Source organism: Stenella coeruleoalba (genome assembly GCF_951394435.1).
Source record: "Stenella coeruleoalba genome assembly, chromosome: 1".
Classification (NCBI taxonomy): Eukaryota; Metazoa; Chordata; class Mammalia; order Artiodactyla; family Delphinidae; genus Stenella; species Stenella coeruleoalba.
The window spans coordinates 57,171,465-57,195,776 of NC_137169.1; the positions used below are offsets into that span (position 1 = coordinate 57,171,465).

Consider the following 24,312-nt stretch of genomic DNA (forward strand, 5'->3'; position numbering starts at 1 on the left):
ATGAGACCAAGTGGCCTCCCATTTAAGTTCCCCTATAGCTATGCCCTTCTACCTGGACCAATAGTGGGCAACACCACAGCCAGGACTATCTCCAGAGCCTTGTCTTCTCCACATCTATCACCTGCCCCGAAAGGCAACCCCACGAGGATCAGTGCCTCTGGATGTGTCCTATGCAAAATTTGATGCAATCTCCTCTCTATCAGTTCCTTTGGCAGAGGCTGAAATCCTAGTAAGAAATGCTCATTTTTTGAAGTGTACAAATCTAGGGAAAATTGACTTTGATGAATATGGGTTGGTACCTTTCCTCTGTACTTTCCTACCACCTGGGTTTACTACGGCCATAATAACCCACTGGATTTACTTGCCTGTCTCATTCTCTCTATGATGAGCATGTCTTCTTCATTATTTTATCTCCTGACCCTAGCCTAGTGCCTGGCCTATTATAAGCACTCAATAGTTGTTCAATGAATTATATATAACTTTTATTGGCTAAGACTCTTCCTATCTTTCTATCTTAGATGAAATTTCTTTGAACCAACTTTTTCCCATAGCCAGCGAATGTCCAAAGATCCTAAGATTTCTGTCAACTCCCATGGTCTTTCAATATCAGGGTCCTCTCTGCTTCTAGCCCCTGTATCACTGATTCATCCCTGTATCCACATGGACACAGAAATGATTATGGAAAATGATGCTCTCCCATCAAGTGTTTTGTAATACAAGTAGAATATTCTGCTAATTTTGAAGGGGGTGTTGGTGGGGAAGGGGAATCACATCTTGAAGCCAAGAAGATGTCCCACCAACTCTGCATTTCTCTCTCTCTCCTCTGTCCCACCCTATGAAGCAATAAACAATTTTGTCACTTGGTCCCACCTGCTAAGGAACAGTTCCAACCACACCAAACTCTTCAAGATTTCATAGTCCACCCAGGCACTTACTAAGGTTTTCTTCCAAACAATGCAGGTCCCCATCTAAGCATAATTCTGGTCTCCATGTTAATAGAATAATATTTTTCTAGCTCCTTACAGAATTAATTAATATAAGAAGTTATAAAGTGACTACTCTTTTTCTTCTCTCTTTCTCCGATTTCTCCAGCTCAGTTTTCCAAAGTAACAATAATAATACCCTTCCTCTATGGCTATAAAGTCTAACATGGCTGCAAGTGAACAGTTTTGTGTTCCTAGGGTAGAGACATCACGGAAGAGGAAAAAACCTGTAACAAACAAACAAACATTTTTGAATACTTAGTATGTGTCGGGAACCATTATAAGTTCTTTATATACCTTATCATATTTAAGCTGGCTTAGAGAACTAAGTAATACTCAATATGTTCAAGGTCAGAGAGCTAATAAGTGGTAGAGTCAGGACACCTGGCTTCATCCTACTCTAAAGCCCTTATTCTTAAGCACTGCAGCCTAGCTTCACCATGGATTAAATACCCTGGACTTTAGTCATCAAAGCAAGCCATTTAGCAAAATTGCCCTCCATTTCCTGTTCTGTAATCAAAGGAGCAGTAACTCTAGAAATATGGAAGAAAATATAGATTCTTAAAGTAAGTTGAAAACTACTTTGTAGTTTTATAAGTTCTTCTTATAAGTATAAGAAGTTCCTTCTTATAGGGGGAAATTCAAGACCACTTATGGGGAGAAGATGAGAGAGAACAAATGGGTTTGCATTCCTGGTGGTAGTTTTAAATAGAAGGCTGCTGAGTGGGACAGCTCTTAATGAATTCTCCTCTCAAGACACTGCACCAGCAACTTGTGCCTTTTGGATTTCAGTTTTTAATGAGACTCTCCCTCCCACGCACACATACACACACCCCACACTCAAATATCACTCAACCAATCCATTTTGATTTGGCTTTCGTTAGCCAGGTTTACTGGGGTTGGAACTCGTGAGAGGGGGGAGAAAGGTGGTTAATGATTCTTATTGTCATACTTGAGACTATGTAGCAAGAATGATTCATTTTCCTAATAGCTACCAATTTCTTTTTGTTACAGAGGTTCACCAGATAGAGATGGAATTGTAAGTATTTAAATGACCATTATTAGTAGGTTTGCACTTCAACCTATGCTAGTTTAAATTTCTTAAAGCCCCATTTCTTCTTCTTTTTTTTTTTTCTGCAAGGGGAAAAAAATTAGCTTAAATGACTTTTCAATTACAACTTTTTTTGTTGTAAATTTTGTAGTCATTGCATGGGACATAAATGCAGTCTTGGTCAAGTTAAACTTATTTATTGCATTCACCAAAAACCCTGCCCCAGAGTAGGCAAGCAAACCAGTCATCAATATGGTGGGTCAGAAGCCAGACAGTTCCTGCAGGGGCTGCTACCATCAACTGTTATTTCGTTTCCTATTTAATGATATAAGAGCTCCTTATATGAGAATGTTTTTCTCCAGCAGAGGCCACAAAGTCATAATGGATCTGAGATCCAATAAAATTGAAAGAAGCTCTTCCTCTTTCGTAGTTGAGCTGCAGATACATTTTCTATGTTAAATTCATTAGTAGGGAATAGTCTGGAAACCATTTATGCCTGAATTTACAGCCTGGAGGAGGAAAATGTGTCCACTGGGTTTAGATTCAACAGTAACTCTGATTCCTTGCTGGTCACCAGATTTCTTGCTTTTTAAAGAAATCTGTGGTGCATGGGCTTGGATTTATCTGAGTTGTGCTTATGCGAGTCTGCACCAGCTTCTAAAATGACTTCCTTCAAATCTAAATCAGATGCCTATTCAGAAGGTTCAAAAGAACAGCTGTTACTGAAGGAAAAAAAAAAAAAAGGGACTCGCATTAGGCTCATTGGGCTGAAGTGGGAATGAAAATAAACCAGATAGTTAAAAATATTTTCTTGAAAAATCACCCTTTATAATATTAGACCTAAATTGGGGTGTTAATTGTAGCTATGGTAGGAGTTTTTCTCCCATATTTGACTCAAGGTTCTTAGCTTTGGGACGCCTTTTGCATTCATGTAGTTCTCGCCATGAAATGTTAAGAAAGTAGACTGAAATTTATCAGACATTGGGTAACACTATAATCAAGGCTCTATTCAGCAGGGGAAAAAAAAGACCCAGAAGACTCAGCTTCTCCTCACCTCTTGCTTCTGGCTCAGAGCCCTCTCGTTAACTCTGTCTCAGGTACTCTCTGCTTCTGTGTCTTCTCTTTGCTTCTGTCTTGGTCCCCTCCCTGAGTTCTCTTGTTCCCTTCATTCTGACCCTTGCAAGGCTCTGTGAGATAGTCTCTGCTTTCCCTCCCTGCTGCTTCCAGGCTGGTTTGCTGTTTCTTGCTTCTCTCCCTGTGGCACCCTCAGTCTTGTCCTTTTTCCTTTCTCTAAAGCTCCTCCCTCCCTGCTGTTCATTGTCTCCCAAGGCCCCACTGCTATCTCAGAGTTCTCTGGTCTTCTAGGGACCACGAGTTTAAATCTCGAGCAGAACATGCATCCCAGTGCTTGGCACAGTCCTGGCGGGCGTGTAGCAGGCAACTGAGTATGTGCTGAGTCAATAAGCCCAGCCATGATTCTGCGGACTTGCCCACCCTAAGTCAGGGCTTCATCCCTGAGTTCCCCGATCCTCCTTCACTGTCACCATTCTCAGTCACATCAAGTTATTTATCAGCAGATGTGCCTTCTTTGTTCCTTAATTGGAAATGCCATGAATGGTCATGATTTTAGGAAGGAAGAATTATTTAATTTCGATTTCTCAGGAAATAACACAGACCTGTTTGGAAAACAGGCTGCATTCGAAATAAATGCAGGTTCTCAGAAACAGGGTGTACAGCTTCCTAGGTAACTGGAAATTATTGGCCAGCTGCTAATTTTACTATTTGGAAATGTACCTTAAGTTTTCTCCACATACTATGGTCACCAAATTTTGAGAACGTCTTATGAGACCAGTGCTGTAGGGGTCCAAGTTTCTGTTCGCATTCAGTCCCTGGAAATCTCAACCTGATTTTCTTTCAAACTCAGACTGATTTCTTTAAGACCTCGTGTCTGTGGAGCCAGTCCACGTTTATGTGGCTGAGTTAGCTTTCAAATTATTGCTTTTTGAATATCTGAAGTGGAAATTTATGGTTTCACTAATGTGGTTCTACAAACTACAGGTTGTGGTGTGCCCATTTAATGCTTATAGACGACTTTGTCAATGCAGGGGCCACACGACAGATTTAACTATTTAAATTCAGTTTCTCAAAAATCCAGTGAAGCCCATCTCTGGTGACACTGCTTTTGAGGTTTTATCTACAGAGCCTCTGTGGCCAGGCTGCACGTATCAAGATGGGCTTACCTTGCTCCCCACTGGCTGAAAATGCCTACCCTCGGCCGAGCTGTCTGTCTCGATGTCTGAAGCTTCAGGCAACTGTGTGTGATGATGCAGTCTAACCCAGAGACAAACTCTGTTTTGTGCAGGATACACTCTAAGTTTTTCCTAAGCAGTTCAGGTTTCCATCCACACCTAGACTGGGGGCACTGGGGGTCACGGCCGTTGCTGTGAGGAGATCTCTGCTCATCCTGAACACGTGTGCAAGAAAGGGTCCGGATTTGGAGCTGTCAACTGTGTGTGCTGTGTGTATTGATGTCTCCCAGGAAGGCTTTGATCCAGGGGAATATATGATGGAGCTAGCCTTTTCAGACGTCCATTAAAAATGCAACCATTTTTATTAAGTCTCTTTGGTGTGTCCCGGTGTCTGTTCTCTACCTGTAAATTAAGTGCCGGCTGAGTGAGGACTCGATCCACGTCATCCCTAGTGCCTGGGGTGCCTCTTCCTCCTTCCCTTCTTCTCCTGGCCTAGCCACACCGGCCTGCTGAATAGAGCCTCATTATGGGCCCCAAAGTCCACTCTTTGCTTCAAGAACCCTGCCAAGATTGGTAGGCCCTACAATTTGGCCTAGACATTATTTCTTCTATGGTATGCTTGCTGACTCCATGTGATTCTTTATATGTGTCTTGAAGAACAAACAGATCCTTTAACAACTTTTTTCTACATGAAAACAATCAATTGCAGCAGCCCAGCCCACATGAACCACCCTACAATAGCAAAGCAGAGTGCGCACGTGAAGGAGGAAAAAAAGTTTCGGTAAGGAAACAGATTTTAGTTTAAGATATCAAAGGGGTTGTAGAAACAGTGAGTAAAATCCCAATTTGAAATTTGAAGAAAACAACAGTAGCACTTAAGAAGACTCTTTCTCAGATAATATTTCCCAATTACTTCCTGAATACCCAGGGCCAATTTTTAAATCAACCAAATAGACTCTATATGTTGACATCCAAATATACTTTTAAAAAGTGATCAGGCATAAGAGACGTGTGATTCCTATGTCTAACACAAAGGATAGGGATTCCAATTTTAAAAAGAATATGCTATCTCTAAGAAAGCCTTGGCTGTAATATAAACACCACCATACAAATTGAGTAGTTGTTTATTAGGATAAGCACCACCTCAGTAACATCAGGAATTTGGCAGGACCTTGGCCTGTGGGATCTAATGTACTTGACAATGGACTTGGGATGCTGATCCTGTCCCAGACTATGCAACAACTATAACTGTGTTGTCCAACACGGCGGCCACATGTGGCTGTTTAAAATTCAGTGCTCACTAAACGTCCATCGACAGCTGAATGGATAAAGGTGTGGTGCATATATACACCACATCTTGGAATTCCACCATGGAATATTCCACCATGGAATATTACTCAACTATAAAAAAGAATGAAATAATGCCATTTGCAGCAACATGGATGGACCTAGAGATTATCGTACTAAGTGAAGTAAGCCAGACAGAGAAAGACAAATATCATATAATATGATATCAGTTATATGTGGAATCTAAAAAAAATAATAATGATACAAATCCTATTTACAAAACAGAAATAGACTGACAGACATAGAAAACAAAGTTACGGTTACCAAAGGAAAGGGGGGGGATAAACTGGGAATTTGGGATTAAAAGATACACACTACTATATATAAAACTAGATAAACAACAAGGGCCTACTGTAGAGCACAGGGAACTATATTCATTGTCTTGTAATAGCCTATAATGGAAGACAATCTGAAAAAGAATATATATATATATATATATATATAACTGAATCACTTTGCTATGCACCTGAAACATTATAAATCAACTATACTTTAATTAAGTAAATAAATAATGTTTTAATTCAAAAATAAAATTCAGTTCCTCAGTCACACTTGTCACATTTCAAGTACTCCACAGCTACTTGTGGCTAGTGGCTACCATATTGGACAGCACACATACAGAACATTTACTTCTTCACAGACAATTCTATTGGATAGTGCTGTTCTATACAAAGTGAGTCAAGTCTGTCTCAATGGCAAAAAGATTATATTTAGGCAGTGTATCATGTGCCTTTAATACTTCTCACCAAGGAAAGTTATGTGGCCATGATCTGACCTTGGAAAAGAAAAGCATTCACGAAGGAAATTAAGAACTTTGATGAATGTGTAATTGAACGCAATTGTTACTACGTTTATTGATTTAAACCATGATATTATCTGAGAGCAGATAATAAACCTGACCAAAGTAATATACCTATTAAAACATGATCAACATTGCTGTAAGCCTCAATTATCTTTGAATAACAGTCATATATTCAAGTTGTAGAAGTTATTTATGCTAATTGTGGAATTTTAGAAAATACGGAAAAGAATTAAAAGAATAAATAATTATACTCCAAGAGAAAAATCACTGTTTATATGTTGATGAATAGCCAACATTGCTTTAAATAGTAAGCTTAGTTTTTAAATAATATTTCCCCACTTAACTTACATACTTCCTTGCTTTTTCACTGTTTTCCAATTGAAAAATCAATAGAGCCATTACCTCCATATTACCACTATGAGCTGCTTAAATGGTTAAACCAGGAGAATTGTTTCTTCCTTGGAGTTTGACCAGAAGAATTTCAGCCAGGTTCTGGATTAGCTTTAACTTGATAATATCCACTTGCAAAACCAAATATATTTGTAAGAATTCACTAGTATGAATGAGGCCAAATTGCCAATTTCTCTAATGAATCTCTGTGTGTGTGTGTGTGTGTGTGTGTGTGTGTGTGTATGTTTGCATATGTTTTGAATGTCTGCCCCAAAGAATGTATTTTTATGATTTGTTGTTTGTGTTTAGTACTTATATTTAAAATGTTCCTATTTTAAAGGAAAATTTCTTTTTATAGGCTTTGCTTTCTCTTTATCTCAATCTTCCATTGGTTTCCATGGAAACTGGGAAATTTTCACTCAGCCCAGATCTAGAAAATTCAAAAAATCGAGGAACTTTTTTAGTCATAATGTCGGGTATATGTTGTCAGGAAAGAAACATACACACACATATATTTATTTTGTTTTTGTTTAGCTGAACATATCAACTATCTTGGTTTTGAAAGGCTTTGATTATGGAGATGAGCTTATCATGGAAGCAAAGAACTGTAGAACTTTGAAAATTTTGAACTCAGTAGTTTATCTAATCTCTTTAGTTTTCAGATAACAATTCTTTGTATTGAAGAATTGTTTGATAACTAAAAGGTCTATTAATAGTACTATACTGATCACAAAATTCATCAGTTTAGTTCTTTGAGATCAGCTTAGTTTATTTGATTTCTTATTATTATACATTACATTTGTATTTTGAATTTATTATACATACTATCTAAGAAGGATTTGGAGAATTTTGCAAAGAAGATATACGCAAACAGATTGGTAAAGTAGAAATTTTAAAAGAAAGCAAATATGACAAAAAGAAAATAGGAACCATGTCCATTCACTATGAGAGAGATTTTTTTTATTATTATTAGACGGCACATTATTTGATGGACCATGTCCTCAAAAGCAGCTTCATAGCTCATACAGGTGCAGAGTTGATGTGGCAGGTTTTTAAAGCAAGCTTTGTTCAAAGAAGAAAGAATGTCATTGAAGCACTAATTCAATGAAGGCAATTCTGTGAGAAGGTTAAAATGATGTAGTCTGACGAAGTACATTATCTTTGTCAGGAGCAAGACACAGACGAAGAGGGGTACCAGCCCTGTATTCTGGGGCGCTGGTTGGTGGAGGTGGGGCAGAGTTGCTGCATTTGTAAATTCCAGTGCAGTGTTAGTGTACAGGAAGAGAGAGGAAGATAATGAACACATTATTCCCTAGGCACTTCACCCTTACTAAACTACTGTTAGTTCTTAGAGTGCCCACTCAACACGCAGTAAGTATTACTCAGTGATGATGGTTACTAGGTTACCTCTGATTTGGTTTTCTAGTGATCCTATATGCATAGATGCAAAGCTTTCTTCTCCTGCCTATTTGTCAAATTAAGTGTCAGCTGTTCACATTTTATTTCAACTGGCCTTCATTTGTGACTGCGAAATTACGTGTCCTGTCCTCAAGCCCCGTGTGTCACGTCAGCATCTGATGCGTGTTGTTGTGAGATCTGCGAGTGCTCTGTGACATACTGTTGCTCCATGTGCCAACTACAGGAATGTTGTTGAATGGACTGTCCATTACAAACCTCATTTGCGTTTTTGTCCTTTGCTCACAAGAAGTAGAGAATCCCAGGAATTTCAATTTGGATGATGCCACATCCTTGGTCAAGTTCTTATGGCCATACATGTCATGGTTGTCTAGGGACCAAAATAGAACTTTAAGACAACCCTGAGAGGACAATGCTGATACCCAGTCACTTGTAATGATGTGTGCTCATGGAGGCTTAGGATGCATGGATGATAGAAATCCACTCTTAATCCTCAAATTCTATATTAATAATTTGGTAAGAAAAGCCACTTGAAAGAATATCAGCACTATTTTTAAAACTTACAGGCTGAATTAACTAATTTGGAGCTGATTTCCTTTATATTCTGTCAAGTGGGTAGTTAGGAAAAAGTTGAGTCAGTGTCAGAAAAGTTAAAAGAAGACTAGTTAATGGCTTGAATGAATACTCTTTGGATCTGTTGGAACTAATTGTATATGAGAGTAATGTAGAAGTCAAAATATTTCCATTTAAATGTGTATATACATCTGGGTATATCCCCTAAGGTATAGGGGATTAAATTATAACGTAGGTGCTGCTGACTCTCTAGTAATTGAATAAAATTTGAACAGCTAGTTGTTAATATCTCTATGCTTAGGTATCCTACAGTCTTTTGTGGAATAAGTGTGTAAGTTCTTTTATGCAGTGTCACAGCAGCTCAGTTTACCATTCAGTTACACCAATGTGGCTGCTTAATGGGCTGCTCTAATTTGTCTTTCTAGTGTTGGATTTGGATAGCTCTTGCTAAATACAGATAAGAGTGAAGTGTTCTTTGTTCCTTTTTTTTTTCATTCAATTGTTTCTCTTCTAAACGTATTTTCAAATTTATTACAGAAGAAAAGCAATGGGGCACCAAATGGATTTTATGCGGAAATTGATTGGGAAAGATACGTGAGTATCAGAAGATTGTTTGTCTTTATAAATATTTCAGAATGTGAAAACGAGTCGAGGCATTCTTGTATTTAAAATAGGACACAGAAATAAGTGAAACACCTCATTAGGAAGTGCCGGCACAGTTAGCATGCCGGCACAGGTAGCAGTTAAGAGCACTAGAGTCTATTAGACCTGGGTTCAAGTCCTGGCCCCTCCATATATCACCTATGTGTGGCTTTGGTTATTTGCTGGCCAGCAAAAATGAAGTCAGTAGTTATTTTATAGCACTGTCGCGAGGATTCATTGAGCTAATTATTTGCAGAATATTTCAGTAGGCTGCCTAGCCTGTAATATGTGTTCAAAAAATGCTTTTTAAAATATTAACTCCAGATGTTTCAGTCCTGGTTATATTTCTAAGTGGCTTTCAGTATTGGGCCTTGATTTCATAATGTCCTAGTCCATTCGGGCGGCTCTAACAAAAATACTAAAAATTGAATGGCTTGTAAACAACAGATATTTAATTCTAACAGTTCTGGAGCCTGGAAGTCCAAGATCATGGTACCAGCAGATTTGGTGTCTGGTTGAGTGCCCACTTTCTGGTTCATAGAAGGCACCTTCTAGCTGTAACCTCACTGGGGTCTTTTTTATAAGGTCACTAACCCCAACCATGAGGACTCCTGCCTCGTGACCTAATCACCTCCAAAGGCCCCACCTCCTAATACCATCACCTTGGGGTTTGGATTTCAACATATAAGTTTGGGGAGAATACAAACCTTCATACCATAGCTCATGATAATTATTATAGCCTCGTGGTACAGATTTTTCTTAGGTCAAATGACAATCACTTGTTGCTTCTCAAGGAGCGAAGGTGAATCCCAGCTGAGACCTAAATTCTCCTCATAATTCCCCCAGAAAGCAATTAACCTCATCACCACACACTTCACCAACCACAACAAAATGGACACAATGGCTCTTAGATTTCTAATCATAGAAAACGTGTAGACCATATTCACATCCAAAATCATTTCTATTGCATAGTAAGTGCCCAAATTCACAATCCCTACAGAATGCCTTTGTACTTATACCTTAGGTGACTGTCTGGCCCAGCCTCCCCTTTCATAAGAATTAAGATTGATGTTAATGCTTTTGCACATTTGTTAATAAGAAGAATTTTATTTTTATAATAACAACCACCATTTATAATATTATATGCTACTGAATTCTTACCACCTTAGAAGGTAAATACTACATTATTTGCATTTTAGAGAAAAGAAAACTGAAGCTCAGAAAGGTTAAATTCTTCATGCCACTCGTGCAGTCCAAAACATGTCATTCTGTCAACCTCATTACCTGGTCCTCTCTTATATTTGTTTCCCAGAATTGAGATCTTTTGATATTTTTAGCAGTTTAATTCCCTAGATCTATGATAGCCCCTATGTTATCCTACATCCAAATTGTTCACAAATAATGTTATAAAGGAAGTTACTAAAGATATTAAGGAAGGATGATTTCTTTTCTCAAAATTAACACTTTTTCACCCAGAAAGATTTTTGTTATGTTTTGTAGAATTCTTTAATATACAGGAATGGGATACTCTAAGCAAACAAGAAGCATGATAATTAAAATACGAAATTACTCATCAAGTACTTCTGCTACCCCATCTAAACTCTAAACCCTAGTGCTGTCCTGTCAACATGTAAGTGTTTAAATGAAGCAGAATTTCCCTCGAATTTGCTTGGTCCTAAAAAATACTCAGGTCACAGGAATTGTGTTTGTAATTATACACTAGACTCCACTTTCTCTAAGTAATAATAAAGGTTTTATTCTTAATAGATTATATCATCGTGTTTTTGGCAGGGAAGGCCTAGGGAAGGATGTGGCCTTCAGGCAAAGCCCTAAAGTTTAAGTAGGTTTAACTGACTGCACATTTGAGGGAGGAGACTTCCAGGCAGAGAGAAGGACATTTATGAGGACCCTGAAGTGGGAAAGAGCTTGCAGCAATCAAATCATAAACGTTAATAGTGGGAAGAAGGCCTTGTGAGAATCAGGCAGGGCCTTGTGGGCTGCACAGTGGTGCTGACTATTATTCTAAGTGCAGTGAGAAGCCAGGGACAGGTTTTTAGCAGGAAAGTAACCTTAATACACTTGCATTTTAAAAGTAGCTTTGAGTACTGAAAGGACAGAGGGAGACAATAAATGCCCAATAAATGGCAGCTTTTCCATGGCGTTCAGGCCCTCTTCTCTCTCCATGGTCATGGTATGTCTTTTGCTTCAGTGACTCCAAAATCTCTCTCTCCAGCTCTGTCTTCTTTACTTCCAGGCCTATGACCTCAACTACAAGAGGCTGCCCTTGAACTCTGCACCCTTTTCCTCTCTCAGGCATAGAGTTGAGCCTCAAAATACCTGGGATCAAGGCCCAGGTCTACCATTTGCTGGGTGTGTTTCCTTGAGAAATGGCGTCTAATTCCTCTTAGTTTCCTCCTTGGTGAATGGGATAATTCTTTCTGCATATGATTGTTATGAAGGAACAGTAAAATAAAGCGTGGGTCACAGTACTTATCATATAATAGGAACTAAAGTATGATAATTCTAATCCCAGTCATGCAAACTATCTTTTATCTTTCCTGTCTTTTTCCTAAAAATGTTACTTGCCTTCTGTTAGAATGAGTTCAGCCAGGAGTACTCCCAGAATTTGAGGATAGCAATCTCAGAGTCTTCTTGAACCTTCCATTTTCTTTTTCTCTTATGACCAGTCTGTTACTAAGAACTAACAAATTGTCCTTCCAAATGTCCTTGATTCTTCCCTTCCCACCACGAACAACTTGGTCATTTACTTAGCACATCTCACCTGAATTGATGCAAGCATCTTAAATTAGTTTTCCTTTCTCCAGTTTCTTCTGTCCCCAATATATCCTGAAGCATATTTCCTTAAGATTCTGCTTTCAGCGTGTCCTACCTTAATTGAGAAGCTGCAGTAGCCATATCAAGTTCAGACTCTTCCCCCAGCATATTGCTCCCCAGCCCCCAGCCATGGTCTTCTTTTCCATGGTCTCCCACCATACAGCTTCCTTTCCAGTCCTGTCATTGTCACCATTGCCTCTCCTTTTCCCTACAGGAATCATACTGTCCATTCCTGCCTTGGTGTCTCGGTACAGGCTCTTCCTCACCACTGACTCCCCTCTCCTCTCCATCTGGCCCGAAAGGCACACACAGACTCTCTAATTCTTCCAAACCTCACAAATTTCCTCTCCTTTCAAACTCCTATCACTGATGTTTTGTGTTTCACATTTTTTTGAACTTTTGCTTACCAGAATACAGTCGAAAGATAATTTGCATTTTGTATCCCTGCCATGTTGCTCAGCATAGTCTTTGGCTTACAGGAAATGCATGATAAATTCTGTTTGAATGTTTTCTTTCATTGACAGTTGATTCCTAGTTTATTTTCCCAATAGGAAGACTCTCCAAATATCCGTGAGTAAATATCTAAATATATAGGGCCCAGCACTCACCTCCAAAACAAGAGACAAGTCTATACCCTTAACTGGAAGACGCTTGAAGGAAAATGAATAATTCCTTTATCATTGTCAGGATAATAATTGCTTAATGTGCACTTGTATTTTATAGAACTCACCTGAGCTGGATGAAGAAGGCTACAGCATCAGACCTGAGGAACCCGGCTATATCCTTTCTTTATATTTTAATTTTCATTTTCATTTGCTCTCAGCAGGGTGATAAATTTTGTATTGAAAAGGTGCTGAAACCCAAGCTTCTCAAGTCCTGTTGTCCCTTGTATTAGAGATGAATAAGCAGCACAGAGAACAGCCTGATCACTAACAAGCAGGCATTTTGCCTTGCTCTATTCATAGAAAAGAGAGAGTGAGGAGAAAGAGAAAAGTTGTGCTGAAAAACAGTTGTACAAATTGCGGGTACTGGGTTGTCTGCTGAAATCCGATACGACAACGTCACTAATGGTGGCTGGAAAATAGCTCTGACTTGTGCTTTGCCTGCAAACCATCTCTGGTAAGAGCAGGTCACACTCTGAAGCAGTTAAAAATCATCACAAATCATCAGTAGAGAGGCCTTCCTGTCTCCACAGTAAGAGGAAGTTCCTGTGGACCTGTCACGCCTGTCACTGTGTGTGCTGAGTGAGACACAAATGGCCAACTTTGTAACCATTGCTCCTTGAAATTCACCATCCTTAATCCTGCTCCAAGGAAAGGTGAATAAATTCTAACTCTCTCCTTCTTTATCCTTTGATTTTTGTTTGTTTTGCTTTGATTTTCTACCATCTAAGGATACTTCTGCTGCCTCTATGTGCAGTCACTCATGTCTTATACTCATCATTGCCTCCCAGTAGAAAAAAAGAGTTATGTATCTTTAACTGTGTTCTACCTACCAAAGGAAAGCACTTTTATTCTTCAAGCGAATCGGAAGAGGAAGAAGAATCACACAAGAAGTTTAATATCAAGATTAAGCCATTGCAAGCTAAAGACATTCTTAAGAATGCTGCAACTGTAGATGAACTGAAGGCATCAATAGGCAACATTGCACTTTCCCCATCACCAGTGGTGAGTGGATTTTATTTCAAGCTTTGGTGAGGTTAGACAGAGAACTGTGCTCTGCCCATACATGTTAAGTAGATCAGAAACTTCTTAAACTGAAGGCTGCATATGGTCACCATTTTATGAAGTCTATAAACCTGAAGCAGCTCGTTCTAGCCATGGAAAGTTATGCTCATTCTATATTGCAGTTTCTGTGCTTTTCAAAATGGTAAAAATGCACGAGATCACATTTCTTTTTGATGTTTTCCTGCAATCACTTTTCAGAGAAGGAAAGAATAACATAAAGATTATCCAGACTTACTCCTGAAACAATTAAAAACGATATGAAGTATACAAATTTACTAATAGCGATTTTTAAAAACACATCTTAATGTCATCTCTTATGATATAAAACATAAAAACTCATGGAAAGAAAACCAAGAAAATTGCTTTTTTTTAGGAAAATAAAAACTCTTTTCATTGCTAATGCTTCAAAAAGAAATATTAATCTAACATCATAGATCATAGTCTAAAAAGATATTAAAACTCATAAGCTTCATTATATTTTATTATCAAATTGTCTTAAATAATCTCATCATTTAGGCACCTCAGATACAGGTACGCCTTATTTATATTAATCAAATTCGTATTTTTCTACAAGTTGTACTTCCTTCTCCAATTCTCATCTACTAAATTTCTCTAATTGCTGCATTCTGAGTTCCAACATTTACAGTGTTTTCTCTGTAGTACTTGATAAATGCTGCAATTGTTTTCTAAAAATAGCTGTGAAGAGCAGATGAAAGCTCTCATACTAGGAGCTAAGATGTTCTTGGCTTCTTGGCATCTTCTTTAGAGAAATGTGCTCTCCCTGCAGCATTTCCCATGAACGAGGTAATTAATAAATGCTGAACCATTTTTGAGATGCTTCTGGAATATCTCGACTAACCTTTCTAAAGGAGTTGTAATCACCCAACCTTTGGGAATAAATGTTTGCCTGCCTGGGATGAATAAAGTCTACAAAGATGCCTTCTTTAGTGCTTAGTGCTTATAATGGCCTTTACCACTACGGTTAGGGTCAACTAACATGATCGCTAATAGTAGTCAACCACAGCAAATGATATTTCAGGTAATTTTTAATCATACTCACTTGCCATCTTAAGATGTTTTCTTGAAAAGGGAGGCATAACATGTATTAGTTTTCTTTCCCTTCTGCCATGGAGGGTACAGATTTTAAATTCACATGTTGGTCTACAATACAGGTGATTTCTAGTAATAGGGGCATTTTAACTGTACACACTTTCACTTTTCAGTTAACATCTTTCAAGTCATTTTTTACTTACTAAATCATTTTTTATCAATTGTAAAAGTTTATTTCAATGCCTGAAACCAGTTTATATCCACTTCTCTATAGAGTGTAATAAACCTAGTGGTCATTTGAAAGCTACCAGGATAAGTGTAAGAAGGCAAGTTCATGGGGTTCAGTGAACAAATTTCTGTGAAAGAAAACTTATTAGAACGATCCCAGACATGTGTGGGATATATTTGCTGAAAGCTAGTTGACTCTTGGAAAGGGGAAGTCCCTTCTATCAAAACGGATATGCCTGCCCAAGTCATTCCTCCTACCAGATAATGAGGGTACAGCAAGGAGAATGGTTGTCACTCTGAGCTCTTCCCAACACCAGTTTTCAAAGTGATATATTGACATGACGTGGCTGAGACTGACAAAATGATATTAGGGAAACAATGTTAAAACTAGATGGAGACACCCAGAGAAGTAATCCCAGGGTTAGGCAATTCCTGCAGCCCCACAAACCAAGGGATCCCCCCCCGACTACTGCCTCCACACTCCCAGCTGGTTCCCTCTAATGTGAGAACCTGGCTCTCTCATTACTCTGATTCCCAAAGAGTTGTGATTTTTGACATTTACTGTAAGAAAATGAGCTGCGATTGTTGCTTTAGGGAAAGGTAGGCACGTTTCTGGATAAACATAAGTGTAAAGAGCGATTGGACTGGAAACATATTCTTGGCTTTAGAATCCATGCCCTCTTCTAGATAACCCATAACCAAATATAGGTGTATTTCACCAATGACATAGGTAGAACTTTATCTCCAGAACTGGATAAATAGAAATAACTTTCTGAAATCCAGTTAGTGCCATGATAAAAATGAGGAATGCTTTGCACAGCTTTAGATGTTTCCAGCCAAGCAATCAGACGTTCACACAGCTACACTTAATTCAGGTACAAAAAGAGAAATAGGACCTATACCAGTTAATGATATATCAGAATATTTCATTTAGGCTGTGGTTCTTACGCTACAAAAGCATCAATTGTTACACTGCTAGAAATAAAGAAAATTCCAAATGGTAAGCTATTCATAACAATGTCTTATGTTGAATTTCTGATTTCTATTTCTTTTGAAGAATTTTAAGATAAAGTTGTGTTTCACTTGTTCTTTTCATCTATCTGTGAATATGTATTAATGAATTGTAACCCATTTGATATCTCTTATCATGAATTGATTTTCATTTTATTTGGATAGGTTTCCTGTATACACATCATGGTCAAATGACTCGATAAATGAATGAAATGAATGAATGGATGGATGAATGTGTCATATATATCTATGTGTATATACAGTATAAACAAACCTATCTGAAAATTACTCCTCCCCAAAACAAAGCTTCAGCAACATAGAAAATCAGGGTTTTAGCGACTGGCAAAAATCCTACTCTACAGACAAATGAACATAATTCTAGTCCAGATCTCACCTGGGCCCTTGATTTTTATATAGAAATCAAGTATAGTATGGACCAGGACAAGGCCAAGCACCAAAAAAGAAGACAGGAGGATGCAGAGGTCAACTCACAGGCAAAAGATGTTAATTTCTATTCTTATCATGTTGTGGTCTCCTAGTAAGATATCATGCTGATATGGTAAAGAAGGAAAATCACCCAGGTTTTAGTTGTTGATTTGGGATCTGTATGAGTTAGAATATTGGTAGAGCTGCTTTAACAGAAACCAAAATAGTCATGGCTTTAAATAAATGGATGATTTATTTCTATCCCACAAAAGAGTCAAAGCTGGTAGGCAGTCCAGATGGGTAATAGAGTCTTGCTCCAGGGGTCATTCAAGAACCCAGGAACTTTCTGTATTATTGCGCTACCTTTTCAAGGATGCTGGTGCCTTACCATCACGAAACACCTCCATGTTCCAGCCTTGGGATGGAGGAAAGGGAAAATAAAAGGCAAGTGGTTTCTTTTAAGTGTTGAATTCAGAAGTTGTACCCATCACTGCCCCCCAGATCCCACTGGCCATAATTTAGTCATATGGCCATATTAGCTGGAAGGGAGTCTGGGAAATGTAGTTTTTGGCTGGATACACATATAACCAGCTAAAATCCAGGGTTCTGTTACTAAAAGATAAAGGAGTGAATGGATATTGGTAGATATTGACACAGTTTCTGTGCCACTATATCTTAAATAATCAGATAAATTTGGGGAGTTATTGGAAAATGGGATTTCCTCCCCATCTATCTTAAAATTATTCCCAGAACCTATTGAAACTAGGAAGTTTCCTTTTAGAGAATTCTAATCACTAATTTCTAAATACCAGTTATGTTATGCTATGTGTTAGCCAGCAGAAGGATGAAAAGAAACAAACTTAAGTAAAATACCAACTTATTTGGTTGATAGAGATGCCTCCAACAGTAATAGTGCTCCTTCTATCTTACAAAGTTCACTGCTTTTTGAGGAAGGCTGTTTCATTGTTGAAAGAAATTTATTAAACCCAAATGCTGTCTCTGTGTAACTTTTGTTCATGTTATAGTTGTGCTCTTTGGAGGATGAAAAAAGGACAGAATGCCTCCTTTTCTCAACAGGTTTTCCATGCAGCATGCTGACTCCGATTCCAAGTTTAGTGTGCAGGATGTTGGGCTCAATACCTGTGGGGTAGGGTGGGCAGAGGGAGAAGTTAAGCTGTTTTGCACATCCAACAACAGCCTAAGCTAATCACATGGGTAACTTGTGAGCTAGAATGACCCTTCCGGGTTGTCCTGGATTTAGCTGAGATCGATAACCTTTATACAGCTAGTGCTCCAATATGGGCAGGCTAAGAAAGGGGCATGACCTTCGCCAAGGTGGCTCTCTGCAGCTGAGTCAGATCCTGAAGTGTTGACAGTTGAAGGCTGTCTGCCAATAGCACTCCTAACAGCTGTGGGAGAAACCCTTCTGAAGACAAATCTACATGGCATATTTTGGCACCTCTTGTTACCACATTCTTTTCCAAGTGCTTTCTGGCCATTTGTATAAATAATTTCTTCTAGAATCTTGGGTTAATAGGAGGTAGCCGTATAATAATACCCAGGTCTGCCATGTTCTACCTATGTAACCTTAGATAAGTCCTATAATTCTTCTGAGCTTCTATTTCCTTTTCTGTAAAGTGAGGGTAATAATGGTCCTTATGGAATTTTTCTGTAGATTATGGTTGGTCTCTGGAAGAATCAAATCTTCTTTGACTTTTTGTTCCCTGTGCTTAGCACAGTACATGGCACACGTTGGGCATATAGATAGTTATTCAATAAATGAGTGAATGAAGAAAGCACACAGAATATCCTAGTAACAGTACCTGATGTGTACATAGTACTTTGCAGTTGTTTGTTTCTTTATTACTGGTTGTATTGTTCAGGGTTCTCCAGAGAAACAGAACTAACAGGATATATGTATATATGTGTATAGATAGATGAGAGAGAGAGAGAGATGATGATGATAGATTTATTATAAGAAATTGGCTTCACGTGATTATGGAGGCTGAAAAGTCCCACAACATGCTGTCCACAAACTGGAGACCCAGGAAAGCTGGTGAAATAATTCAATCTGAGCCTCAGCCCTGAGAACCAGAAGACTTGATGGTGCAAATTCCAGTCTGAGGGCCCAAGATGACAAGGTGTGTCCCAGCACAAACAATGAGGCAGAAAAGGGGGGTGAATTCCTCCTTTGTCCACCTCTTTTCTATTCAGACCCTCGATAGATTAGATAATGCTGACGCACATAGGGGAGGGTCACCAATTCAAATGCTAATCTTATGTGGAAACACCCTCACAACACACTCAGAAATAATGTTTAATCTGGGTACCTGACAGCCAATCAAGTTGACACATAAAATTAACCATCACACTAATATGTATGTATGTATGTATGTATTTATCTATATCTGTATATACATAATTTTTAAATCTAACTCTTGACCCTTTATTGAGAGTCATGGCTTTGCTCCCCCATTTCTAGTCCCCTGCCCTAAAAGCATTCTGTCTTTTCATATCCTGGATTATAATGTATCTGTATCTCAAGTCTTGAATTCAGTTAAAGAGGTTTGGGCAGTCTCTTGCCTATCTTAGACTTTAATTTTGAACCAAATCTCCACCTTTTAGAGGAACTACTTTTAAATCAATTTTTTCCATACTGGACATTTGTGATTGATATTTCTTTAAACACAAATAGAAACTTTGTACTTAACCCCTGAAGGACCTAGCATACAGTGCCAGCTTATTTTACAGGAAAGATATTAGAATCTGTTAGACCTGAACTCAACCTCTTGCAAACTTAGGCAAGTTTCTTAAACCTATTTGAGTCTCAGTTTCTTCATGTCTAAAATGGGAATAAATGAACACCTACCTTACACGGTAGTCCATCTCTTTCTGCTAATAAAATGTAAAGATCTTTCCTTTAAAGGAGAAGATGGAAGCAGAGATATGAGATAAAGAGTTCTGCTATCTGCTTCCCTTGATACCACACTCCTTACATTCAGGGTAGAAGCAAACCTCTATTATATCTTCCATGAGTGGTTTTGTCCTTAAAAAGTAAAAATTTCTCAAAGGGGCTAAATAAATTAACGGGTGCAATATTGGACTATAAGGAAATATGCCCTTATAAAAACAACAAAATGAAAATTCAATACACAATGGAATACCATTAATTCCCTTTAAGATAATTTGAGGGAGATACAAATAGACACTTATTCCAATGATGTCACAATTACTCAAATAACTGGGCTCTGCCTCTTACCTGGGGTTGCTTTGCGCAAGTTACAAAACCTGAGTCATGGTTTCTTCATTAGTAGGTGAAGATAACTCCCATACCTACTTCACAGGGCTATTGTAAGGGTGGCATGAGTTAATATAGAAAACACTCAGATGCTACATTTAGGGATTATTTGATTGTTGTTATTAGAATTGTCTGCAGAGCCTGGGGCATATTTTTAAGAATATCATTAATGGTGATAAATCAGAAAACCCAAATGACCAAAAGTCATTTAGAGCCAAGACCAGTAATTACTCTGAGTATCAAACTGGGAAAATGTGTTAATAAAATAGTTTATTTTGTGATGCCTGTGGATTGGTTTTGAAGCTCACTCCAGAAGCATTCCTGTTTTAGCATTCCTAATTTTGTTTTAACAAAATCCCTTGAATAAGTGTGGTGCTTCTTCAGGAGACCGTACTGAAGGCTAGCATTCCTAATGGGATCCTACATTGTGCCTCCCCACCAAATTTATTTCATGGAGAAATGACATAATATTCCAGCCCTCTTCAAATCAATTCACCGAATATTTAGTAAGCACCTTCTGTGTAGCAGGCACTGAGAGCTAGCATCAGAAATATTGGACACACTTGGTCCAACCTTCGTGCTAACTAACTACAAGCTTATCAGAAAACAATGTATAGCTGATGTCACAAGAGGTACATAGAGGTTGAACTTCCCCTTGTGGTCCTGTCTTCACTCAGTCCTGATTGAATATGTGGACCTATGTGGTCAGCTTCCCCTCTGGCCTCCATTTCACAGTCTCCTGACTTCCTCACTCCTCTCAGGATCTCAGAGGTAGACATCTCCGTTTCTTCCAGAACCCACAGGGACACATCTTCAGCGACATGCTTTGCTCCCTAGGTGCTTTGAATCTTGTGGCTCTCATAGCTTTCCTGGAATTGAAAAGACAGATGCTATATTTTAATTCTTGGTGCAATATCATCTTTTCCTTGTGTCATGAGCTGCCGTTGATTCCTTTACTTTTGTTCTTTGGTGAGTCGAGGATCACTGCTGACTTACCTTGAGAAGTTGTCCTTAACTAGAAGCATTTAGTTCTATACTGATTACAAATTTTTGCTCTGGAACAAGTCAGAACTAAGTTTGCATTCTGGCTCTGCACTCATTATCCACATGATCCTGGGTAAGTTACTTAAACCTTTAAGCCCCAGTCAAGGCTTAATCAGGTGTAAAATCATTTTAATAATACTATTCATCTCATAGTATCCTTATAAAAATTAAGGAAGTAGTGCATGTAAAGTAGTTAGTACTTTGTAAGTATATTTATGTAAGGCCCAAAGGAGTTGCTTAGTAAATGATAGCTATTTTTAATCAGAACAATGGAGTGTGTCTCCTGGTGACTACTCATAAACATCCTTAAGGTCAGAGACCACTTAGAGAACTTACGATGGCGATGGTGTTGCTGGTTGGCAGCTATGAAAATTTGCTTACTGATTGTGTTTCAGCTGCTTCACATATGTTCATTAATGTATCCACACAACCACCCTATGAGATAGGTACTATTATTACCCTCATTTTACAGATGAGAAAACTGAGGCATAGAAGAATTAATTAATTCACCCAAGATGTCACAGCTAGTAAGTGAAGTTGCTGAGATTTAAACTCAGAAGTTCTGGTTTCCAATTCAAAAATTTTACCCACTATATTATACTACTTTTGATGAAAGCTACTGTTTCTCTTTCCAGAGGAAAAAATTAAAATTTCAAAAATCATACAAAACATTTTACAAATAATTTCTGATTACTCACAAACCCTTTGAAGGCTATCACTATAATGGTGCCTAAAGAGCCCATGTCACTCTACATACACTCTCTCCTGTATTCCATGTGACAAGAGAGCAAGGCTGAGCTGATAGGTCAGTCAGGCTTAACTGCTTCTGTGTCACCTTTGTTTTAAATGTTAAAGAAAGACACCTTGTTTTTATATGACTCATATATTTCAGTTCCCCTAATCAATCAATCAGCAAGCATTTTTTATATGGATGGTTCATTATAATAATGGTTCATGTTTTACAAAAGCTGTCATGATCAGAAAGATGTAATGAGCCAGCTACACTGTTAAGTAGGCAGGGAGGTGGTGCTCACCTTATTTTACGGAAGACATCAACTCCAAAAGATCAAGAGGCAGCTGAAGTTTCGAGGGCCAGGACTTGAACTCCAGCATCTGCCTCCTTTCTGCCAAGTTAAAAACACAGTATATTAAAAAAAAAAAAAAAAAACAAATAAAAACCACCACAGTATATTTTCTCATCTACATTGAATCGGGGTCTGTGATTCAATTATTTTTAAATTCCTCTCAACTTTAATACTCTGCTGTGCATATTCTGGCCCAAGAATCTCTACGTGAAGTGCTCTGTTTTAGGGGCAGGTTGATGATATAGCAAGGGGACCAAGAAAGAGAGCACTTCCTTGAAGCCCATTGGTTAAGTAGAGAGAACACAGGCTTTTGAGTCCGTATCTTATTATCTCTGTGTCCATGGGCAAGCTCCTTAACTCAGCATCTCAGTTCCCAAGTCTGTAAAATGGGAACAGTAATGCCTACCTTCTCAGGACTGATGTAAAGATGACATGAGATAATGTTGCAAAATGCCCACTTCGGTGCCTATCACCTAGGAAGGGGCTCTATAAGTATCAGTTCCCTTTTCAGCTCCATTTCTCTCTTCCTTAAGTTCAGAGACTTGTGGGAGGAAGAAAGAGAATAAAAATAGCGAGGGAGGACTTGAGCAAAGTCAAGGAGAAGAGGGTTGATAGAAATGATGAGAGAGTAGGAGTTGACCTAGCCTGGCATGTGTGTTACTGCCTCCTCTCTTTCCCCTGCAAAATTCAGTGATACAAGGAATTAAAGAATTTGACATGGAGTTATGAAGGGGCAATTAGTTTAATCTTGTTCCTGGAGATTTGCCATCCATAATGGAGTTATTTAATCAAAAAATCTGGGGAGGGAGAGACAGCTTTTAATTGAGGACAGTCTGGTGCTGTTTGCCTATTCCAGGTGCCCCCCCACCCCCAAATTAGCCTGCCAGCGAGCAAAATCCCTGAATTTGCTGCTGCTTGGTAACACCACCCCCTTTCCTGTCCTCACTTGGGCAGAAGGTTCAGCACCCCATTGAGTTCAGTATAAAACAAAGAGTCATCTGTGAGGGAGGAGAGCTCCAGTCTCCTACACACTGGCATTCACTCCTGGTAGAAACTCAGCACGGTGCAAGGGGAAGGTAAAGATTGCATGCATTCTGATGCTAAGCGCTCAGCCCAGACCTCCAGTGCAACGAGTTGGAGGGGAGAGGCTCAGCTTGGCTTCAACGCATCAAACATGATTTGGGTTGGGATTAGATCAGGGATGTCAAGCATGAAGCATATAAACTGCCACTCCCCTTCCAAACCCTCAGCAGACATTGCAACTAGATCCCACATCCCAGATGTAGTCTGAGAAGCCCCCTCTAGACAGAGCTGCAAGCAGCCTGGCCAAAATCTTCTGGAGTTGGCACATGAGATGTATCTCTTTTTTTCCAGGCCTTATAGAGAAGGATAGTTGGGGAGATGGGTGGGATCTTCCTTTTTCAAAATATATTCTTCTCTTTCCTGCATTATAGTAAGCCGTGCGACTTACTCGCAGAAGAATTTGTTTCATATCTGATATGTGTATGTTCTTTCCTTCATTACTAACTATTTTTCCTTAGGGAATTCTCTGTTGCTTCCATTCCCTGACATTTAAAATTAAAATATCATTTTTCCAAACCCTTATGCCCAGCCTACGATGGTAAGAAGAAATCCCTGAGCTGTTGTATGTTCTGATCTCCTTGAAAATGAGCAGAATATTAATTCAATCTGGATTGCCTCTGTTATTATTTCTCCAACTAATACTGGTTGTACCCTCTGAGTACCTGGTATTTTGCTTCCCTTTGTGAGATGTAAGAGTTAGAGTTTCCTTGCATAACTGCAGATTCTTTCATTGTGTTCTTCTATCTCAGACAACCTAATCTGATTGGGGGTTCCAGAAACATAAACACCAGGGTCAGAGACCTTAACCCTCAATTTCTGTTACCAACTTAAAATCTAATTGAATGAAACAATAGACTTACAATATTGACACACATAAAAATGTTAGGATGTCCTCAACCAGAGGTAGCAAATCTTGAATTATATGCTTTCAATCTTTTAATTACAATGCTAATTGTAATCCAAAAGACTAATTTTTCTATCTTTAAGGTCTTCTGCTTTGGTTGTGTTAGTCCTACCAGTGTAGAGTTGAATTTAAAACCATTTTTATTAGCTAATGGTGTATTCGGGATAG

General features: G+C 38.6%; 1 protein-coding gene across 1 annotated transcript in view; it reads left to right on the plus strand.

Annotated features, from left to right (window-relative positions):
* The window catches only part of SGIP1 (SH3GL interacting endocytic adaptor 1), a 207,200-nt gene that overhangs the window by 100,192 nt on the left and 82,696 nt on the right, over positions 1-24,312 (plus strand). Inside the window, exons 4-9 of the mRNA XM_079904139.1 lie at positions 1,998-2,022; positions 3,048-3,131; positions 4,993-5,064; positions 9,349-9,405; positions 13,012-13,066; positions 13,780-13,955. Coding sequence (XP_079760265.1) covers positions 1,998-2,022; positions 3,048-3,131; positions 4,993-5,064; positions 9,349-9,405; positions 13,012-13,066; positions 13,780-13,955 — 469 coding nt within the window. The remainder of the gene's footprint in view (positions 1-1,997; positions 2,023-3,047; positions 3,132-4,992; positions 5,065-9,348; positions 9,406-13,011; positions 13,067-13,779; positions 13,956-24,312) is intronic.